This window comes from Emydura macquarii, unplaced genomic scaffold (assembly GCF_026122565.2).
Source record: "Emydura macquarii macquarii isolate MOO-44397 ecotype Brisbane River unplaced genomic scaffold, CSIRO-AGI_Emac_v2 contig_1253, whole genome shotgun sequence".
Classification (NCBI taxonomy): domain Eukaryota; kingdom Metazoa; phylum Chordata; order Testudines; family Chelidae; genus Emydura; species Emydura macquarii.
In genome coordinates this window covers 45,134,769-45,150,968 of record NW_027131390.1, presented here as the reverse complement: position 1 = coordinate 45,150,968, position 16,200 = coordinate 45,134,769, and the positions used below count along the sequence as shown (strand labels likewise).

The 16,200-nt window shown below is 50.1% G+C and overlaps 1 protein-coding gene across 1 annotated transcript; it reads left to right on the top strand.

Annotated features, from left to right (window-relative positions):
- The first annotated feature begins 12,354 nt into the window (after positions 1-12,354).
- On the top strand, positions 12,355-15,993 carry GBX2 (gastrulation brain homeobox 2). Its single transcript, XM_067549799.1, has 2 exons — positions 12,355-13,058; positions 14,181-15,993. Exons 1-2 carry the CDS (start codon positions 12,575-12,577, stop codon positions 14,702-14,704), a joined length of 1,008 nt encoding a protein of 335 aa, XP_067405900.1. The 5' UTR covers positions 12,355-12,574; the 3' UTR covers positions 14,705-15,993.
- The last annotated feature ends 207 nt before the right edge of the window (positions 15,994-16,200 follow it).

Here is a 16,200-nt window from a genome sequence, read left to right as displayed (position 1 = left end):
AAGACTAAGGTACAGAGAATCCACCAGCAAGTGACTCGTGCCCCATGCTACAGAGGAAGGCAAAAAAAATCCTAGAGGCTTTGCCAATCTGCCCTGGGGGGAAAATTCCTTCCTGACCCCAAATATGTTAAACCCTGAGCATGTGGACAAGACTCACCAGTCAGGGTGCAGTTGGATAAGAACAGATGAAGGGCTCAATTCTCCTATCACCGCTGTGACTCTGCTGATTTGAATGGGGTTACTCCTGATTTTACACCCATGGAAGCAAGAGGCACAAAATGAAAGATGCTAGTGCACTGCAGTTCCAGGCTTGGCAGTGTGCACTGCCTTGTAGCACTGAGTTTTGTCTACATTTAAAGAGGACATGTGCCACTTTCCTTTGCTTTTTGTTCTTTTGTATTGCAAGTTGCCTTTCTAGCATGTTTTTTTTTCTTTCCCATTTTCCTCCATCACTATTTTCTGACTTCCCCCTCTCCACCTCTTGGGGAAAAAATAAAATGGCTAAAATCCTAATCAACAAATGACTAACATGGAGACAAAAATCCTGTGCTACTCTACATAGTGCATACGCAGTAATGCAGGGTTGATGACAGGTGCAAGACACCCCACATGCAAGGACAGGCCCATCCCTCTTCCTCTTAATCCCCCTCCTCCATAGTCATCTCTGTGCTTGTTTTGTTGTTTAACTCGAAGATGGGTGGTTTGGATGAAGGCTAACTTACTACCGGGAATGTACAGGAAAAGTGCCACACACCCAGTACATCCCGATCCTGCTACTTATCTGAGCACTGGAAAAGAAGACAGAAATGGAAATCCTACAGGAAGTAGTAGACCCCATGCTTTTCAAAGCAAGCAGGATCAGCTCCCTAGAAAATAAGTTGGTATTCACCATGGGACTGTAATGTTATTTAATACCGACCAGGGGACAATCATTCTGCTCAGGTAGGAAACATCCCCCAGTACAGTGCTCTGAAATTCCCATATTAGTCCAGCTATCTTGGTTACTTATTGTGAAGCGCTCTCTTTCATGTCAATGTTTTCCTGCCCTTTCAGGTTCCTCTCAAATTAAACCTCTCCCTCTAAACTGTGTCCTACTGAAACAGGATTTTTCTGTTTACCTTACATTTGCTTTGCTGGCGGGAGCGGACTGACGTGAGCAAACTTTTCAAGAGCACCTGAGTGACATAGGAGCCTGATTCCCACTGAAACTCAATGGGACATAGGCTCCTAAATGGTTTGGGTGCTTTTGAAAATTTTACCCTTTGCCATTTTTACATACTACTCAAAGGAATCTGCGAAGAGGCCTGGATTCCTTCCCGTCACCTATTTTGACCCTCCTGTGACATCCCAATGCTGTGCTGGAGGCACTGCAATCACTTCCTTGGCAAGATTCTTTGAAGTTATAGACCTATTGTCATTTCACTCCAGCTGCCGGGGCAAGCAAAAAGAGAAGCCAGGTTGTAAGGGAGAAGTCTCTTATTCAGATACAACTACCTTCCATAACTAAGGGCCAGATCATCCCCATGATGGCTTAATCTCCTACTATGGCCTGACCCAAAGCCCAATTATGCTAATGGGAGACCACTGAAGTGTATGGAAATTCTCTCAGTGAGCCCTGAGAGAACATTGGGGAAAGGTCGTGCAGAGTTTCTACTGGGTCGTTCCCCCTCTGGAAGAGTAGCATTTACCTCAGCTCCTATTTGACACAGTGGAGAGGCAGTGGATGGGAGACCCAGGAGCCTGAGGAGATCCGCGTGAAGGAGCAGCGCCTCCACATCCGACGCTCCAACCCTGCAGAGGAGCCGTGCAGCCAACAGCCGTGTGGCGGGGGACGTCCCTACACGTTCATGCTAGCGGACTTGGTGCAACAGAAAGGCCCATGCGGCTGAGGGAGGGAATACCACGGGGGAAGCAGCCATTCCCTCTGCCATTCAGTAAAGTTCCATTTATACAGGACATTAACGCAGGGCTCCATGTGACCATCCCAGGGGGAAAACCGATGGAACCAGGCCCACGGCTCCATGCATAAGACTTGGCGCCTCCGGCTCCCCTCAGGGAGGAGGGACTGACTGTCTCATCCTATTGGGTTCCAGGAAGTAGGAGGGCATGAGCCCGCCCACAGCTGAAGGCTCCTCCCCCAGCCTTAAAGGAGGAGCTACTGAGCCCAGGACATAACTAATTGCGGGGAACAACTAATGAGAAAACAGGAACCAGCATGGGGCGTCAAAGGGTCAAACGCACGGAACCTCAGGGGGGACACCCAGCAGAGAACCCCAGGCAGCGCCCACTGCTCCTCGAAGGGGTCTAGGGAGCCAGTGGATGTGGCCCAGTGGAACTCGACCCAGACACGCAACTGGACGGGGGAACGGAAATAGGCCCCACGGACACAGAGCACCTCTTTGGCCACCTTCCACTCCCTGGTGTCACGGCGAGCCACTTTGGACAGCACTAGGAGGAGGTTGATGAGGATGGGCCCGTGACCTTGTGGGGCCCCGGATGGGGTGCGCGTAGATCAGAAGACATGGGGAGAAGTACAGCCAGAACCTGAGGAGAAGGCTCTGGAGGAGCTGAAAAAGGGGCTGCAGGTCCAAATAGAGGAGGATGCACCTGGGTCTCCCTCATGCCGCAGAAAGGGCAGGTGTTGAGGAGAGAGGTGAACCGCTCCAGGTACGCCTGTGCTCACGGCTCCATGAAGGAGCCGCCAGTTGATATCCTTGAGCGGGCCGTGGAACCAGGGTGGAATGGAGGCTGGCCCACTGAGGTTCCTCACCTTCGACAGATGGCAAAAAGTCCCACCACTTGGCATCAGGGCAGGACAGGAGGGTGTGGAGTATGAGCGTGTACAGATGTGCCCGTGGTGTGGTTCAAAAGCGAATTGATTGGTGTGTGCAGAGGGGGCAGCCGGGGGAGGAGGGGGGCTCACAGGGCAGGGGCCTGATGGAAAGATCTGAAGGGCTCGGAGTGAGGGGCAGGCAGTGAGGCCCCGCAAAAGGTAAACCCGAGAGACAGGCAGTAAGGCTGCCCTCACCGCCTGGAGTATCCATCAGGGGGATTTGAAGGGCGGAGAGCCCCATGCATCAACCTACCATCCAGGATCCACCCACTCCCCCCGGTCATAGTCCAGCCCCATCACCCTAAACCCACAGAGCCCTGCCATGGGCTCAGGAATAAGGATGATTGCCTCTCATTCCACATGTTTAGGGGCCATCCCATTCTCCCTTGTGCCTTGGTATGTGCTGTGACATGGAATGGAGGGATGGCGGGGGGCAATTCGGCCCTTGTGCATTACATTTTATGGGCACAATCACGCTTGATTCACGTCCCCAACCATCAGAAATAACAGCAGCTCTCTAGAGAAAAATCAGCTAATTCTGTGGTGCCCAAAAGCCTGATCTCATCTGAACCAAATACTCCTGTCTTACAAGAGCACTTGTTTGCAGGCTTCTTAAGGGGTCAGACAATAAAACAGTTCCAGAAGCTGGGATGTGGATGCAAGTGTCATGTGCTGCCAGCTTACCCCATCGCATCATCTGCCATTCCAACAATCCAGTGCCATAGCCTGGAAGTTCATGGGTTTTTTAATCAATTCATTCATATCCTATGAATTCATAAATTCATGAAGGTTTACTTTTCTGCTCTTCACAGTGTAATGCTGTCCACTGCACCTTTGATTTCCACATTATGTAGCCTACCATAAAGAGGAATGATAATCTGGGCTAGATGCTTCGCCTCCTGATATGGGAAACACAGATGGCGCAGCCTAGGGAGAAGAGGGTGGCTTTCACACTACTTTTGCACTGATTCTGGGCTTCTGCGGGAGCCAAACCAGCCCTTAGGGGCTGCTCTAACTTCCAGCACCCTCCTCAGGGCTGTCTACAGGAGAATTATGTACTCGGTTCCATCCCCAGCACATCCCCTACACTCGGCTTGTAAAGCAGCACAGAGCCACTTGCCTCAGTCTGGGAAATTGTTTCCCCAGTATTTCTGCAAACTGCCACAGCAGCCTACAGAGACCAGAGTGGCATGCAGGACTGACTCCTCTGAATTCAGGCTACACCGCGACCTTTGATTCAGCTGAACGTAACTGGGCTGAAGTCAAAGCTTATGGACAAGCTTTTTGAAAGCAGAACCTTACAGCCAACCTTCTAAATCCATATTTTGACACCTAAATTAGCAGACTGATTTCCCAGAAGGCCGAGCATCCAGTGGCACCAAATGAGCCTAATTCTGCAACCCCGATGACTTGAGTATGGCGATACAGGGTGGAAGCCAGGAGAGAGGGTAGCCAAAGGTTTGCCAAGATTATGATGCTTCTGTTAATTAAAATGGGCCATATACTCCCCTTTGTGTCAAGAGATACAGAAAGGGCTTAGGTCATCAAACGAGTGCACGAAATGAACATCGAGAGATCATGCAGTCACAAGGAAAAGAGAAAACATCTGAAGGAACCAGCAGTGGGCACAGCTAGAAAACACTTACTGAAGAGATCAAAAAGTTACAGACCCTGTGTTGGGGAAGCTGCAGAGCCCTGAGCTATTACACATATGGCAGCATCTGTAATATGGGGCCAGGACATCTGGACATGAGTAGTAAAAGTAAACTTTTCCAAGACTCTGGACGTCTCAGATGAGTGACTTTTTAGTCACTGCACCAAAGTAGCTCTTTCGTGCAGGTGTTTAAAGACATTTCGATGTTGCGAAATGGTGTAATTCTACTGCAATAAAATCACTTTTATTTTGGATAGTGTCCACATGGGGGGAAGGCGGGTGTACCTGCATAACTGTAGCAGGATAATTATTCTACTATAGTTATGCCATTCGATTTCCATCTCATAGATAAATCCTTACTCTCTGTGCCTCACTTTCCCATCTGTAAAATGGGGTATGAATCTTTCCTTTCTCTCCACCTTTTGCCTGTCCTCCTTAGATTGTAAAATTAGATTATATTAGTCCGGATCATAAATTAGATTGTGAACTCTCTGGGGCAGGGACTGCCTCTTACTGCATATTTGTGCAGTGCAATGAGACCTCAAGGAGCTACCGTCCTTAATAGCAACTATCCACCTGCCAACCTGAGACATGACACCGGGTTCCCTGAAAGTTGGAGGCTAACAGAAATGATCAAGGCGGACAAGTGTATAGCCAAAGATGCAGTCATACGGGCTTACAAAATCAACACATGGTGCTTAGAGCCAGCCAGCATGCTGTAATCACCTTGCGCAGTAGTTGCAACGGAGGCCCTGAACAAAACCTTACTATAAGGAAATTGTAATAATCTTCTGGGCATGTGTTGCAAGGCAACTGTGGGATAAGCAAGGGATAGCCTGCCCCAACTGCAGAGCAAGGACAGACACGGCCTTACATGGGTTTCCACAGAATGAAAATAACTTTCAGCATAGCACTGCGTCGACTTACTGTCAGCTTGCTGGAATAGCTGGGGACCGAATTTTCTCATTTACAGGAGTTGAGCTCATGATTAACGCCAATGATTTTAAGTGGATTTGGACAGAATTATTCTGGAGTCCCACCCTTGTAATGAGCAGTATTTGGCCTTTAAATGGTTTTCCAGGGTAGTAGTTACAGTCCATGTCCCTAACTCCTCCCACATCTTTTCAAGTCATGCCCCCTTTTTCAGAGGTGGCAGAGTCATTTTGCCTTGTGTGTTGTAATTTACAGGGCAGCTTATTTGGCCTGTGCATAGAACATGGAGGCAGATGTCTAGCAAGCTGACGCTCTTTACAGCTTGCAAGTCATGGGAACATATGGACCAAATCTTTTGGGCTGGAGAGGGCCCCCATGTCTGCTTCCCAACTCCTGTTGAGGTCAATGGGTGCAGGCATGGAGAAAGGGAGGGGAGAGGAGGACCCTATCCTGCACTGTGTGGTTGTAAAGGGGTATATTGATGTACTTAAGACAATTCACCTCACACTGAAAAGAAATCCTACCATAAAATGAAACTCTGTTCCCCTCCACCTGGCTCCACAAAGTGATTTAGGCACCTAACTCCCACTGAAATCAATGGCCCTTAGGAGCCTAAATCTTCACAGATCTGAATGTTTGCTTCTGTGCTACTCGCCTTTCTCTTCTCTAGTCTGTTGAGATGGCAAAGGCTCTGTGACAAGGACAGTCCATTTACAGGCACCCTCAGTAGGTGTTTGCACAGCGCCTACCGCAATGGGGCCCTGATCTCCCCCAAGGCCTCTAGATGCTGCAGCATTACAAATACAGCAATAATAGCAGGATGGGGAAGGAATGAAAACACAGCTCCCACTGGAAAACTTCAATCCCTTTCCTGGCCTGTTGCTGCGCCCATGGGGATTCTCCAGCTGAGCCAGCTTTATAAACTTCCATGGCAGCGAGGCCCTAGCAGGGGCTCTACCTTACCTTCCAGCAGACTGCAGCAACACCAAAGCTCCTTTACTCTGCATTTCATTTAGAAAATCTTAATAAGCACGGCATGCATGCCAGTTATTCCTCTGGCTCCTGAGCTCCCATCATTCAACCTTGATTTACTGTCATTTCGCTCACCTTTCTCCTTGCCCTCCCCCTTTCCTTTTTAGCCAAGTGCCACACATCTGTCTTGCTTTTGCTTTCATTTCCCCAGAAAATATTTGACCCAATTATTTATAAATGACTGTCATGTAATTAAGACCCTGCCTCAGCACAGGGGCCAGTTCCCCCCCAACCCCCTCTTCCTTTGGACAAACAGCTCAATGAGGTGAGTTTGTTTCATTTTTCTTTTCTGAAGAGGAGTTTCAAGGCCCTTTGGCCCAACTGGGCAGCTTTGATTGTAAAGGCTTTTGCTTATTAAGCTTCGTAAGCATTTGGTCTGGGGAGATCAAGGAGCTGGTGGGTAATATTAATAAGGGCTGGAGGGGTTGCTAAATAGCAAACAACTCTCAAAGGCAGCCCCTGGGATTCCTAAATCCACCAACAAGCACACAATGGAGTACTTCGGTCACCCCTTTCACCCTTCTCCTGTCCCCGCCCTCTGTTTACAGGTACCAGGGATTAGCATACCTGTGATCTCTCAAACAATACCCTGTGGAAGGCAGATAAAAAAAAGTGAGGCTACTGTTTTAAGAGGGGGAGAGATAGATAGAAGCGCGTTTGAAGTTCACAGGAGATCAGCGGCTTTGTTTAAGAGATTTGGGGGCAGAGAAAACAAATCTCTAGGGCTTAGAGATAACGACTCACCTGGCCACTGGAAACCCGCAGGGTAAGTTTTCTAATACTTCCTGCCTGCCCCCCGACTGTTGTCAGACACCGGGTCTTCTGCCGGCTTCAGCCCAGATGCCACGGTCCCGGGGGCCAGCCACACTCTAGTGTGTGTGTGGGCGGTTCTGTGACTTCAGTTCTCCTGGGATGCTAACGTATTGGGTTTTATTCTCGCAACCTCCAAAGTGCAGCATTATCTAGCTGAATATCGGGGCAGCCTCCTTCGGGATCTGCCCTCCTCTACTTGGGCTAGCCCTTTAATTTATCAGCTGTTCACTCTACCTTCTGGTTTTTGGGGGGAGGGAGGACCTTTGTTGCACAACACAGTCTCGGGTTAAGACACTGCCCAGCTCAGCAAAGCTGCCCGACTCCATTTCCTCTGCTTTGCAAGAAAGTTTCCCGTTAGCCAGTGGGCGCGGGTTTTGACTGAAATTGACGAGGCTCAAACCTCTCCCTTCACCAAGTTTTCCCTCGAGCCACAAACTCTCCCCAGCTGATTGAAATAGGGGGGCTGGTATTTCACTTATTTGCTTATTACTAGAGAGAACTGACTTTTTCTTTCCTCTTGTCATGAGAATATTGCTCTGTGCGTGTGTGTTAAATCAAAAGCTTTGCAGGGAACAGGAAGAAAATTATAAAGGCGGGAGGGGGAAAGGAAAGGGGTGAAAAACAAGCAAGGTTATTCATTACCCCAATGGTCACTCCCTAATTTGTAGCTGCCAGCTCCACCCCAGCCATTAGTGAAATACCGAGGCAGAAATAGTGTCTCAAATTTGGCAGACTGCGGGGATCTTTCTTTGTCCACTGTACAACGGCAAAGAAGCGCTGCACAACATAAAGTACAGGAAAACAAAAGCTTTTAAAGACAGCCTGACCTTCACAGATGCTAGCGCCATTTAATTTTTTTAAAGCCCAGAAATACTAATCAGAAGCGATTAAAACGTGGTCAAAGTATAATTAAACACAAACAAACACCAACAACAAACAGTTTAAAGGAGCCAAGTTATAACCCAGAGAGTGTGAATAACTCAATTTCTGTGAAAGAAAGAAAAGTCATCGGGCTGGATGCAAAATTTCAAATAATCTCAAGCCAACTTCGCAACCAAAACAAGCATACAGACACTCCACTTCCTGCTTAGAAGTTTATCAGTAAATAGGTTAATTTCCCTCCCCATCCCTCAGTGCTGTGTGAAGCAGAGGGGGGGACTTGCTGCCTACATTTCGAAAGTCCACCGGCGCAGAAGAAAAGAAGTCAAAGTTTATTTTTATTGTGTTTTGAAAAGCACTTGATCTTTGCTTGGGAAACTCTATTAATTGAATGGGTTTGCCTTTTTGCCAAGTCCCTTTATCATTATTTATGGGCTTTAAATTGTTTAAAGTTCCCTTGACGTTCAATTTACAAGTTTGGGGACTTTTTTTTGTTCTGCCTTTTGTCCTCGAGAAAGACATCGTGTTGGAAGGGCTTTGAAACGCCAAACATAAGAGGCTTGCCCGTGAAAAGGGAGAAGGCTAGATCGCTTTTAATTCCACCGTGTTAGTGAATGGCTCTTTTACATAATTGCAAGGAGCTGTGTCAAAGCCAAGCCAGAGGCTGACTTCACTTAGAACCGCATGGAGTCTATTTTGGGCTTTCAGATTTAAAAAAAAGAAAAAAAAGAAAAAAAAAAAAGCATGAATAAAATCGTTTAAAAAGATGAGGCTTCGATGCTTTGCTACTTGCAAATTGGTGTGTCTGATGGGGAATTTTACACAAGAACCTCTTTGTGAGCCTATCTTGGACACTTGAGGGACTCTTCTAGGTTAGCTGGATGTGAATGCAATCGCCCTGCCCCTAAATAAAACCATCCCAAGCTATTTCCCAACGTGTTCCCAGGAAAGGTTGCAATAATGACCGAACGATGCAGGCGTTGCAAAGAACCCCAAAGAACAGTCGTTGCTCTGAGAATCCGACACGTTCCCCCCAGGGCAAATGGGGCTGGCTCCGTTAGACAACCAAGAAGTGTAGAGCGACACGGCAAGCAAAAGGAAGCGTGTGGAAAGCTGACACACTCCCGCGCTACCTCTGTGTTGTGTTTCATTTAGTTATTTCCTCCCGAGTCCCTGTCACATCAGCAAACGACCAGGTGGGAGCTTCCTCCACCGAAAATGATAGGAATAAACCTTAGGCACTTCACGTCCCCTGGCCGTGCTTGTGTTCAGCCAGAAGCCAACCATTTCAATGCTGTTAACTCCAGCCATCGCACACCTGCGTGCAAAAATGTGTACGCCGAAATCTAAACAAAATCGAGCGTTACTATGGAGACTTCATTGCCAGCTTTCCTGGTGCCTGAGATGCTGAATAACACCGGACCATACCCGATCTCAAACTGGTGTCAGGGGTGTTTGCAATACCTACTGTCCTGTTAACTTTTGCTTAAGGGACAGGGTGCTTGCCTTACCTACAGAGCTAAACTGGTGCCTGGTTTGTGAAACAACGGTGGCTTTCCTGACATGGGTTTTTTTGCTTTTCCTCTGCTGATCGAAGTTGCAAAGGAATATATGCAAATTGCCTTGCATACAGTGCACCAGTATAATAGACTGGGGCCCTCTGCTTAGATAGATAGATAGATAGATTAGATACTCATTAATCTCTGCAAGGAGCAGACTAAAAACTGTAAAGGATTTTATTATCTGCAGTCCTCAAGCTTTAAACGCATTGCAGATAGTTTAAGGTGTCTGGAATCGATCTTGTTAATCACTACGAAACTCAAGGATACTTTTATGCCACGTACAGTCGTTGTCGACGCAGTTAAACATTAAATGAGAAAATCTGACTTTTGCACCCCCAGTAAAACAAAAGCTTTCATTGATGAGCCCACGCCGGAATCCCTGATACAAGACCTCTGCTGCGGATAGCTCCACCAGCACTTTATAGATGCAAATAAAATGCCATCGCATTTTTTCCAAATGTGGAGGTAATTCAAGGGATTTCAAATCTCCTGGTGAGTGGAATGTGAATACAGTATGATGGCAATGTGTACAAACACACCGGGATTTCCCTCGAGACATCGAAAATTCCCACCGTGGTATTTGAAGGTAGTCCTGGAAAGCACAATTTAAAATGTTGGTTTCTTGATCGACTGGCAATATGTGATCGCGTGGCGATTTAAAAACCAACTGATGGGCACGACTGTGACAAGTAACAGAGCAGGATAAATAAACCAAGCAACTTTCAGGAAGATCGAGGATCTGTCGTGATAATTTTTAACGACAGTAAATACGTGAATTGCTGTGGTATTTCAATGAGGAGGATCATTTAACGTCCTCAGGGTATTACAGTTTCTATCTGGATTTTGACTCGGATGTCATCAGTCGATTCTGAAGTAGTTTTTCATGTGAAATGTACGTGTTTACTGCGACCCACAGAGTTATGCCCTCTCTGTCTCTGCACCTATAATGAATTGATGTAAATATACACTGTGCTCGAATGGATTCCCTTCCCTCCAAACATACAGGCATTCTGATGGCTCTCCCGGGACACTTACCAGATGTCTTTAAAATTTGTTGGGGGGATTTTTTTTTTTTTTGCCCCCTTCAGGATAAAACGCAGCGAAGTCGTCAGCATCGCTGACAGTCTGGTGTGATGCAGAGTGGATTCCCCCATCACGGAACCTCACTGTAAGAGTTATACTGGGATTAAGATATTCCCTACATGCCACGGAGTTAGGCGGCTGAGAGGGGAAAAGACAGACAGATTTGCAAAGAGTTGGATCGATAAATTCATAAATATCGATTTGTCTTTATCTTCCAATTAAATGTGCCCGTAGAGGGACTGCCATCACTAGGGTAACAGCCCCCATATCTCTGATCACTATCTCGTTAGTGTTTTAAAAGGATGATTACTCACACACACACACTTCTGTCCAATTGCAGCTGTTAAAATTGAACAGCAAAAATTGGTAAATCTGTGGGGACCTGTTATTCTCTTCAGTAGATCCGTCCGGATTGTACACTGTTTAGATTTGTATTTCCCCCGTTTAGGTTCCCAAGGAATCTTTTATGTTTTAATCTTCGTTGTAAAAAGAGAGGGAGGAAGAGAGAAATCAACTTTTGACAACCTTTTTAATAACAGAAAATCAGCCCCGCTGAAAGACAGTTGTATCCTTGCAGGGGCTCGTTACTAAATCTTTGTTGTCCTATTAGCCAAGCGGATCTGCTGTCCTTTTAAAAAAACACTTAATCAGTGCATATTTTAAAAAGTGGACTTTCCTTTGAGCAAACACGGTAGAGCAGTATTTCTCAACTCCTGTCCATGGACCGGCCCTCCTCCTGGAGATCTCCCTGACACACTAGGGGAAGCGGGTCCCTGGTAACAAAAAGGCTGAGAAACACTGTCCTAGAGCATCCATCAGGCTCCAGCTCTCAGGAGACCATTTCAAGATCCCCCCTCCCCCCACTTCTCCCTGGGGACGGACCCCACACAAAACCCCTTCTCGCTTTATATTATGGTCATGAGCCCGCTACAGTTATTGGGGGGCGGGGGTGGGCCTGGCCAAATGCATGTAAAATTAGGGTTTCAAAATATCCAGAAGGAATTAAAACAACAACAACGAAGAGGGGCAGCAAGAGCTGCCTGGGCGGAAAAGCGAGGAGACAGGAGCAGCGGGAGAGGTCAGCGACCTTACAAAGCGGCCGGTGCTTGCTCTGTCCCCTGCGGGATACACCCAGGATTAAAGCCCAGCTCCACGCCGGATAGGGGCTCAGCCTGGCCCGGAGGCAGGCAGACAGAAAGAGGCACTTTTGTCTGCTTTTCCCCCGGCCCGCTGGCTGGGACGCCGCGTGGGAACGGGGGTGGCCGGGCGAGGGCCCGGGGGTGGGGGGGAGGGGGTGAATGCTCATTCACGCGGCCCGCAGAATCCCCCTTCGCGCCCCGGCGCGCGGGGGGGGCTGGGGGGGGAGGCGGGGCCAAGACCGCTTCCGGCCAATGGCGAGCGCGGCCGGCGCCCACGTGAGGCGGGCCAGGGTCCTCCCCCCCAGGCAGGCAAAAATGTGAATGAGAGCGCGGCGGGCGCGCTTTAAAGGTGCCGGAGCGAGCGCGGCCGGCTGCACGGCGGAGAGCGCGAAGGGAGAGAGCCGCGCTGCGCTGCGCCGCGCCGTCCCGGAGGAGCCGATCAGAGGAGCGGGCCGTGGCCCCCCAATGCCTCCCCGAGGAGGAGAGACCCAGCGCTAGCCCGGGCCTGACTCTCGCTGCGCCCCGCCCTCCCCAGCACCCCTCCCCCCCCGGACGGCGGACGGCCCCCGGATCGGTCTGGCTCTCGCTCGCCCTGCGCCGGGGGCTCGGCCTCCCGTGTGTCTCCGCGCCCCTGGCCGGCCGCTCTATGAGCGCGGCTTCCCAGCCCTCCCTCATGATGATGCAGCGCCCCTTGGGCAGCAGCACGGCCTTCAGCATCGACTCGCTCATCGGCAGCCCCCCCCAGCCCAGCCCGGGCCACTTCGTCTACACCGGCTACCCCATGTTCATGCCCTACCGGCCGGTGGTCTTGCCCCCGCCCCCGCCGCCCCCGCCGGCCCTGCCGCCTTCCCACCCCTCGATCCCCAGCCTGCCCCCCGGCTTCTGCTCCAGCCTGGCCCAAGGGATGGCGCTCACCTCCACGCTCATGGCCACACTGCCCGGCGGCTTCTCGGCTGCCCCCCAGCACCAGGAGGCGGCGGCGGGCCGCAAGTTCGCGCCCCAGGCGCTCCAGGGCAACTTCGACAAAGGCGAAGGGATCCAGGCCGAGTGCGAGGACGGGAAACCCTTCCTGAGCAAGGAGAGCGCCCTGCTGTCATTCGCCGCTGCTGACGCCGTGCAGGCTTCCCTGGGTGAGTTGACTGGGCGTTTATACCTTGCACGTGCAACGGGCGCAAGTTTCTCCCCTTCGATGCAAGGTGTGGGGGGGGTCAGTGGCAGGGGATAAGGACAGGTGTTTATTTTGGTCTGGCTGGTCCCACCCTATACTAACCCGCGAAGTGTCACAAACTTTGCAATTCTCTTCCCCTGTGGGAGGCGAGCGCCCCAGAGCCGTATCCTCCCTCCCCAACTCCAATCCTGCGGGGGGGGGGGGGAATAAATCCCTCACATTATTGCCGGAGGGACGCACCCGAGAAGGGCCGCTGAGATCCAACACCGCCAAGCGCAACCCTTTCCCCAGCTGGAAACGCCGAGCCGTGGCACCGGGGGATGAGCCTCTTCTGCCGAATCCATCGCCCTTTAGAGCCGCAGGAGGCCGGTTCGATCAGACAGCGGCTTTGTAAGCGGGTTTCAAAAGGAAAAAAGGAGCGCCTCGGCAAAGAGGTGTCCCTGCGCTAGTTCATCCCCCGAGGGGGAGAGAGGTTTTCAAAGGGGAAGGAATCTTGCTTTAAAAACTTGCAGCCCGTGCTTCACGAGGCTCTCCGCAGAAGAGAAGTTGTAAGTCCTTCCCAGGCGCGTTCAGCTCCCCTTTCTCCTTTGGCGGAGAGGTGAAGGACCCCGGGCTCCGCTTCCTCCCCCTCTCGTGGTTACAAAAATCTTGCCAGGTCAAGGGTTCCGGGAGCCGCCCGCAGGGTCTCTTCTCTCTCGCCTTGTGACAGAAGGGAACTTACATCCAGCGGGTTGGCGTGAGGCTACTGAAGGTAACGGCTGCTGTTCCCGCAAACGTATCACGGCGAGAAAATACCGGCCAGTGAAGAAGTGTTAAAACGGACCGGGAGAAATTCAGTCCAAAGGAAACCGTTACTATATCCCGAAACGTTACATGGTGTCTGCCAGGACCTGGTTCCTCTTTCCTCCCTAGAATCCCGCTTGTTTTCTTCACACTCTGATAGATCTTCTTCCCGGGTATAAATATAATAAAGAAATCGAAGGAGGATTTAATTCAGGGGAACTCAAATTGATGGTGGGGAAAAAAATGTACCTGCAGAGCTAGCCGTGCAAAATGTAACGAAATGCCTTTGGTTTGCTTTCAGTGGGGGCTGTCCGAGGCCAGGCCAAAGATGACTCCAAAGCAGAAGACGACTCGAAAGGCAAAGAGGAAAGTTTCTCGATGGACAGCGATCTAGATTATAGCTCGGATGACAATATCCCGAGCCAAGCCGCTCATAAAGAAGAGGACTCTGGCAACCTACTAGAGGAAAACACCCAGAGCGCAAATAACTCCAACACCACCACTTCCACTGGCAAAAACAGGAGGAGGAGAACAGCCTTTACCAGCGAGCAGCTGCTGGAGTTGGAAAAGGAATTTCATTGCAAAAAGTACCTGTCTCTGACAGAGAGATCCCAGATCGCTCACGCCCTCAAACTCAGTGAGGTTCAGGTCAAAATCTGGTTCCAGAACAGAAGAGCCAAGTGGAAAAGGGTGAAAGCTGGCAACGCCAACTCCAAGACAGGAGAGCCCTCCAGAAATCCCAAGATCGTGGTACCCATCCCAGTCCATGTCAGCAGATTTGCGATCAGGAGCCAGCACCAGCAGCTTGAACAAGCCAGACCCTGACCAATGTTTCCGCCCCAGCCATCCAAAGTTTTGATCAATGTTTCGAAATGGGGTTTCAGAAACAAACACAAACTTTAATCTGAACCTGGCGACCTACCAAGTAAAGCAAGAATCTAATAATAAGAGGCTTAAAACGGTCTTTTGTTTTGGAGCCGGAATATCAAACCCTTGAAGAGACCATAAATATTTATTATACTGCCCTACTTTGTATATAAAGTGCTGGATCTCAGCTGCAAAGTTTTTTGACTCTTATGGGACCAAATAACCAGTAACTCGAAGTCTTACATTCCAGAAGAAAACCAACACCACCAACAAAAAACTGCAATGCATAGTAACCATCTTTTGGTTTTTGTTTCTTATCGGGTTGAAAGGTAAAAATGAAACAAAACTAAGAGGGTTCTCCCCCCTTTTTGGGGGGGAGGGTTGGCTGAGTGGCAGACTTTTGGGTGAATTTGATTTGATTTGATTTTGCCTGGCTTTCTGTCGATTTGGTTGCATATTCTACTAAGCCATGTTTGGGAAAAAAAGCACGATCCCCTCTGTTGTGTTTAATTTATTTCAATGTAGCTTATTTCCTTATAAGTTATGAAATTTAAAAGAAATTCAGTCTTGTGAATAAAAAAAAAAAAAAAATCCGAAACGAAAAAGAAAAAAACCCCCCCGCCTTCTGTACAGAATTTCTTGTGTGATGGTGGGAGCATTTCCTTCCTCGGGCAGCATCCTTTGAGGTGATGTGTCCTCTCCTCCTCAGAGGGCAGCTTGCTGGGCAGTGGGAAATATTTAGCACAACGCTTGAAGTTTAACTGGGGGAGAAGGGAAAGGTGCTGCTGTTGTGGACAGGCATGTCTGTGTGATGAACGGTAACCACAGCGGTGAGGGGCGTGCAGAGCCTAGGCCAAGCGGGAGCTGAGCGGAAGGGAAGACGTAGCCATCCCTGGGCTTGGAGGGAGCGTGAATCGAAGCGGATCGGCCCCTTCTTGCCCCACCGCCCTACAAGCAGCCGAATCCACACGCGTCAAACCAGCTGGAGCTTTAAAAGCAGCCGCTCCTGCCCGGTGGGTGAAGTCGCTGCTCTGCTTTGACTTCTGGCAGCGGGCTGAGGCTCGGGGGGCCGCTCTAGCTCCCCCGCGTCCTGTCCTGCCGGGCTGCTGCGGCTTGTCAGACGACGAGCCCTTGACTCGCCGCCGGCTGCGTGCTTGTAGCCGACCCGCCGCGCGCTAGGGAACGAACCGGGCCACCTCGGGCTCTCTTGGCTGCCGCCGGTCGGCCCGAGGCGCGGGAAGCAAAACGGCAGCCCCGCAACGCGGCCGGTCTGCAGGGCGAGTTTTAAAGGCAAGGCCCCGCGTTGGCGTGATGCCACGCTCTGGTCGCATTGCACAACGCAATCCTATGCCCAGAGCCCGCTGAAAACTGCGAGAAGCGACCCCCCCTCCCCCCGCCCGCCCTCTGAAGGGGGGATTTTTCTTTTCCCCATGATGCTGGGATGAGGGGACCAG

What these genes read in the sequence shown, in the direction of transcription:
- GBX2 (XM_067549799.1), top strand. Translation starts at nt 12,575, where the DNA reads ATGAGCGCGGCTTCCCAGCCCTCCCTCATGATGATGCAGCGCCCCTTG. An exon ending in CGCCGTGCAGGCTTCCCTGG is followed by an intron (nt 13,059 to 14,180) that starts GTGAGTTGACTG and finishes GTTTGCTTTCAG; the next exon opens with TGGGGGCTGTCCGAGGCCAG.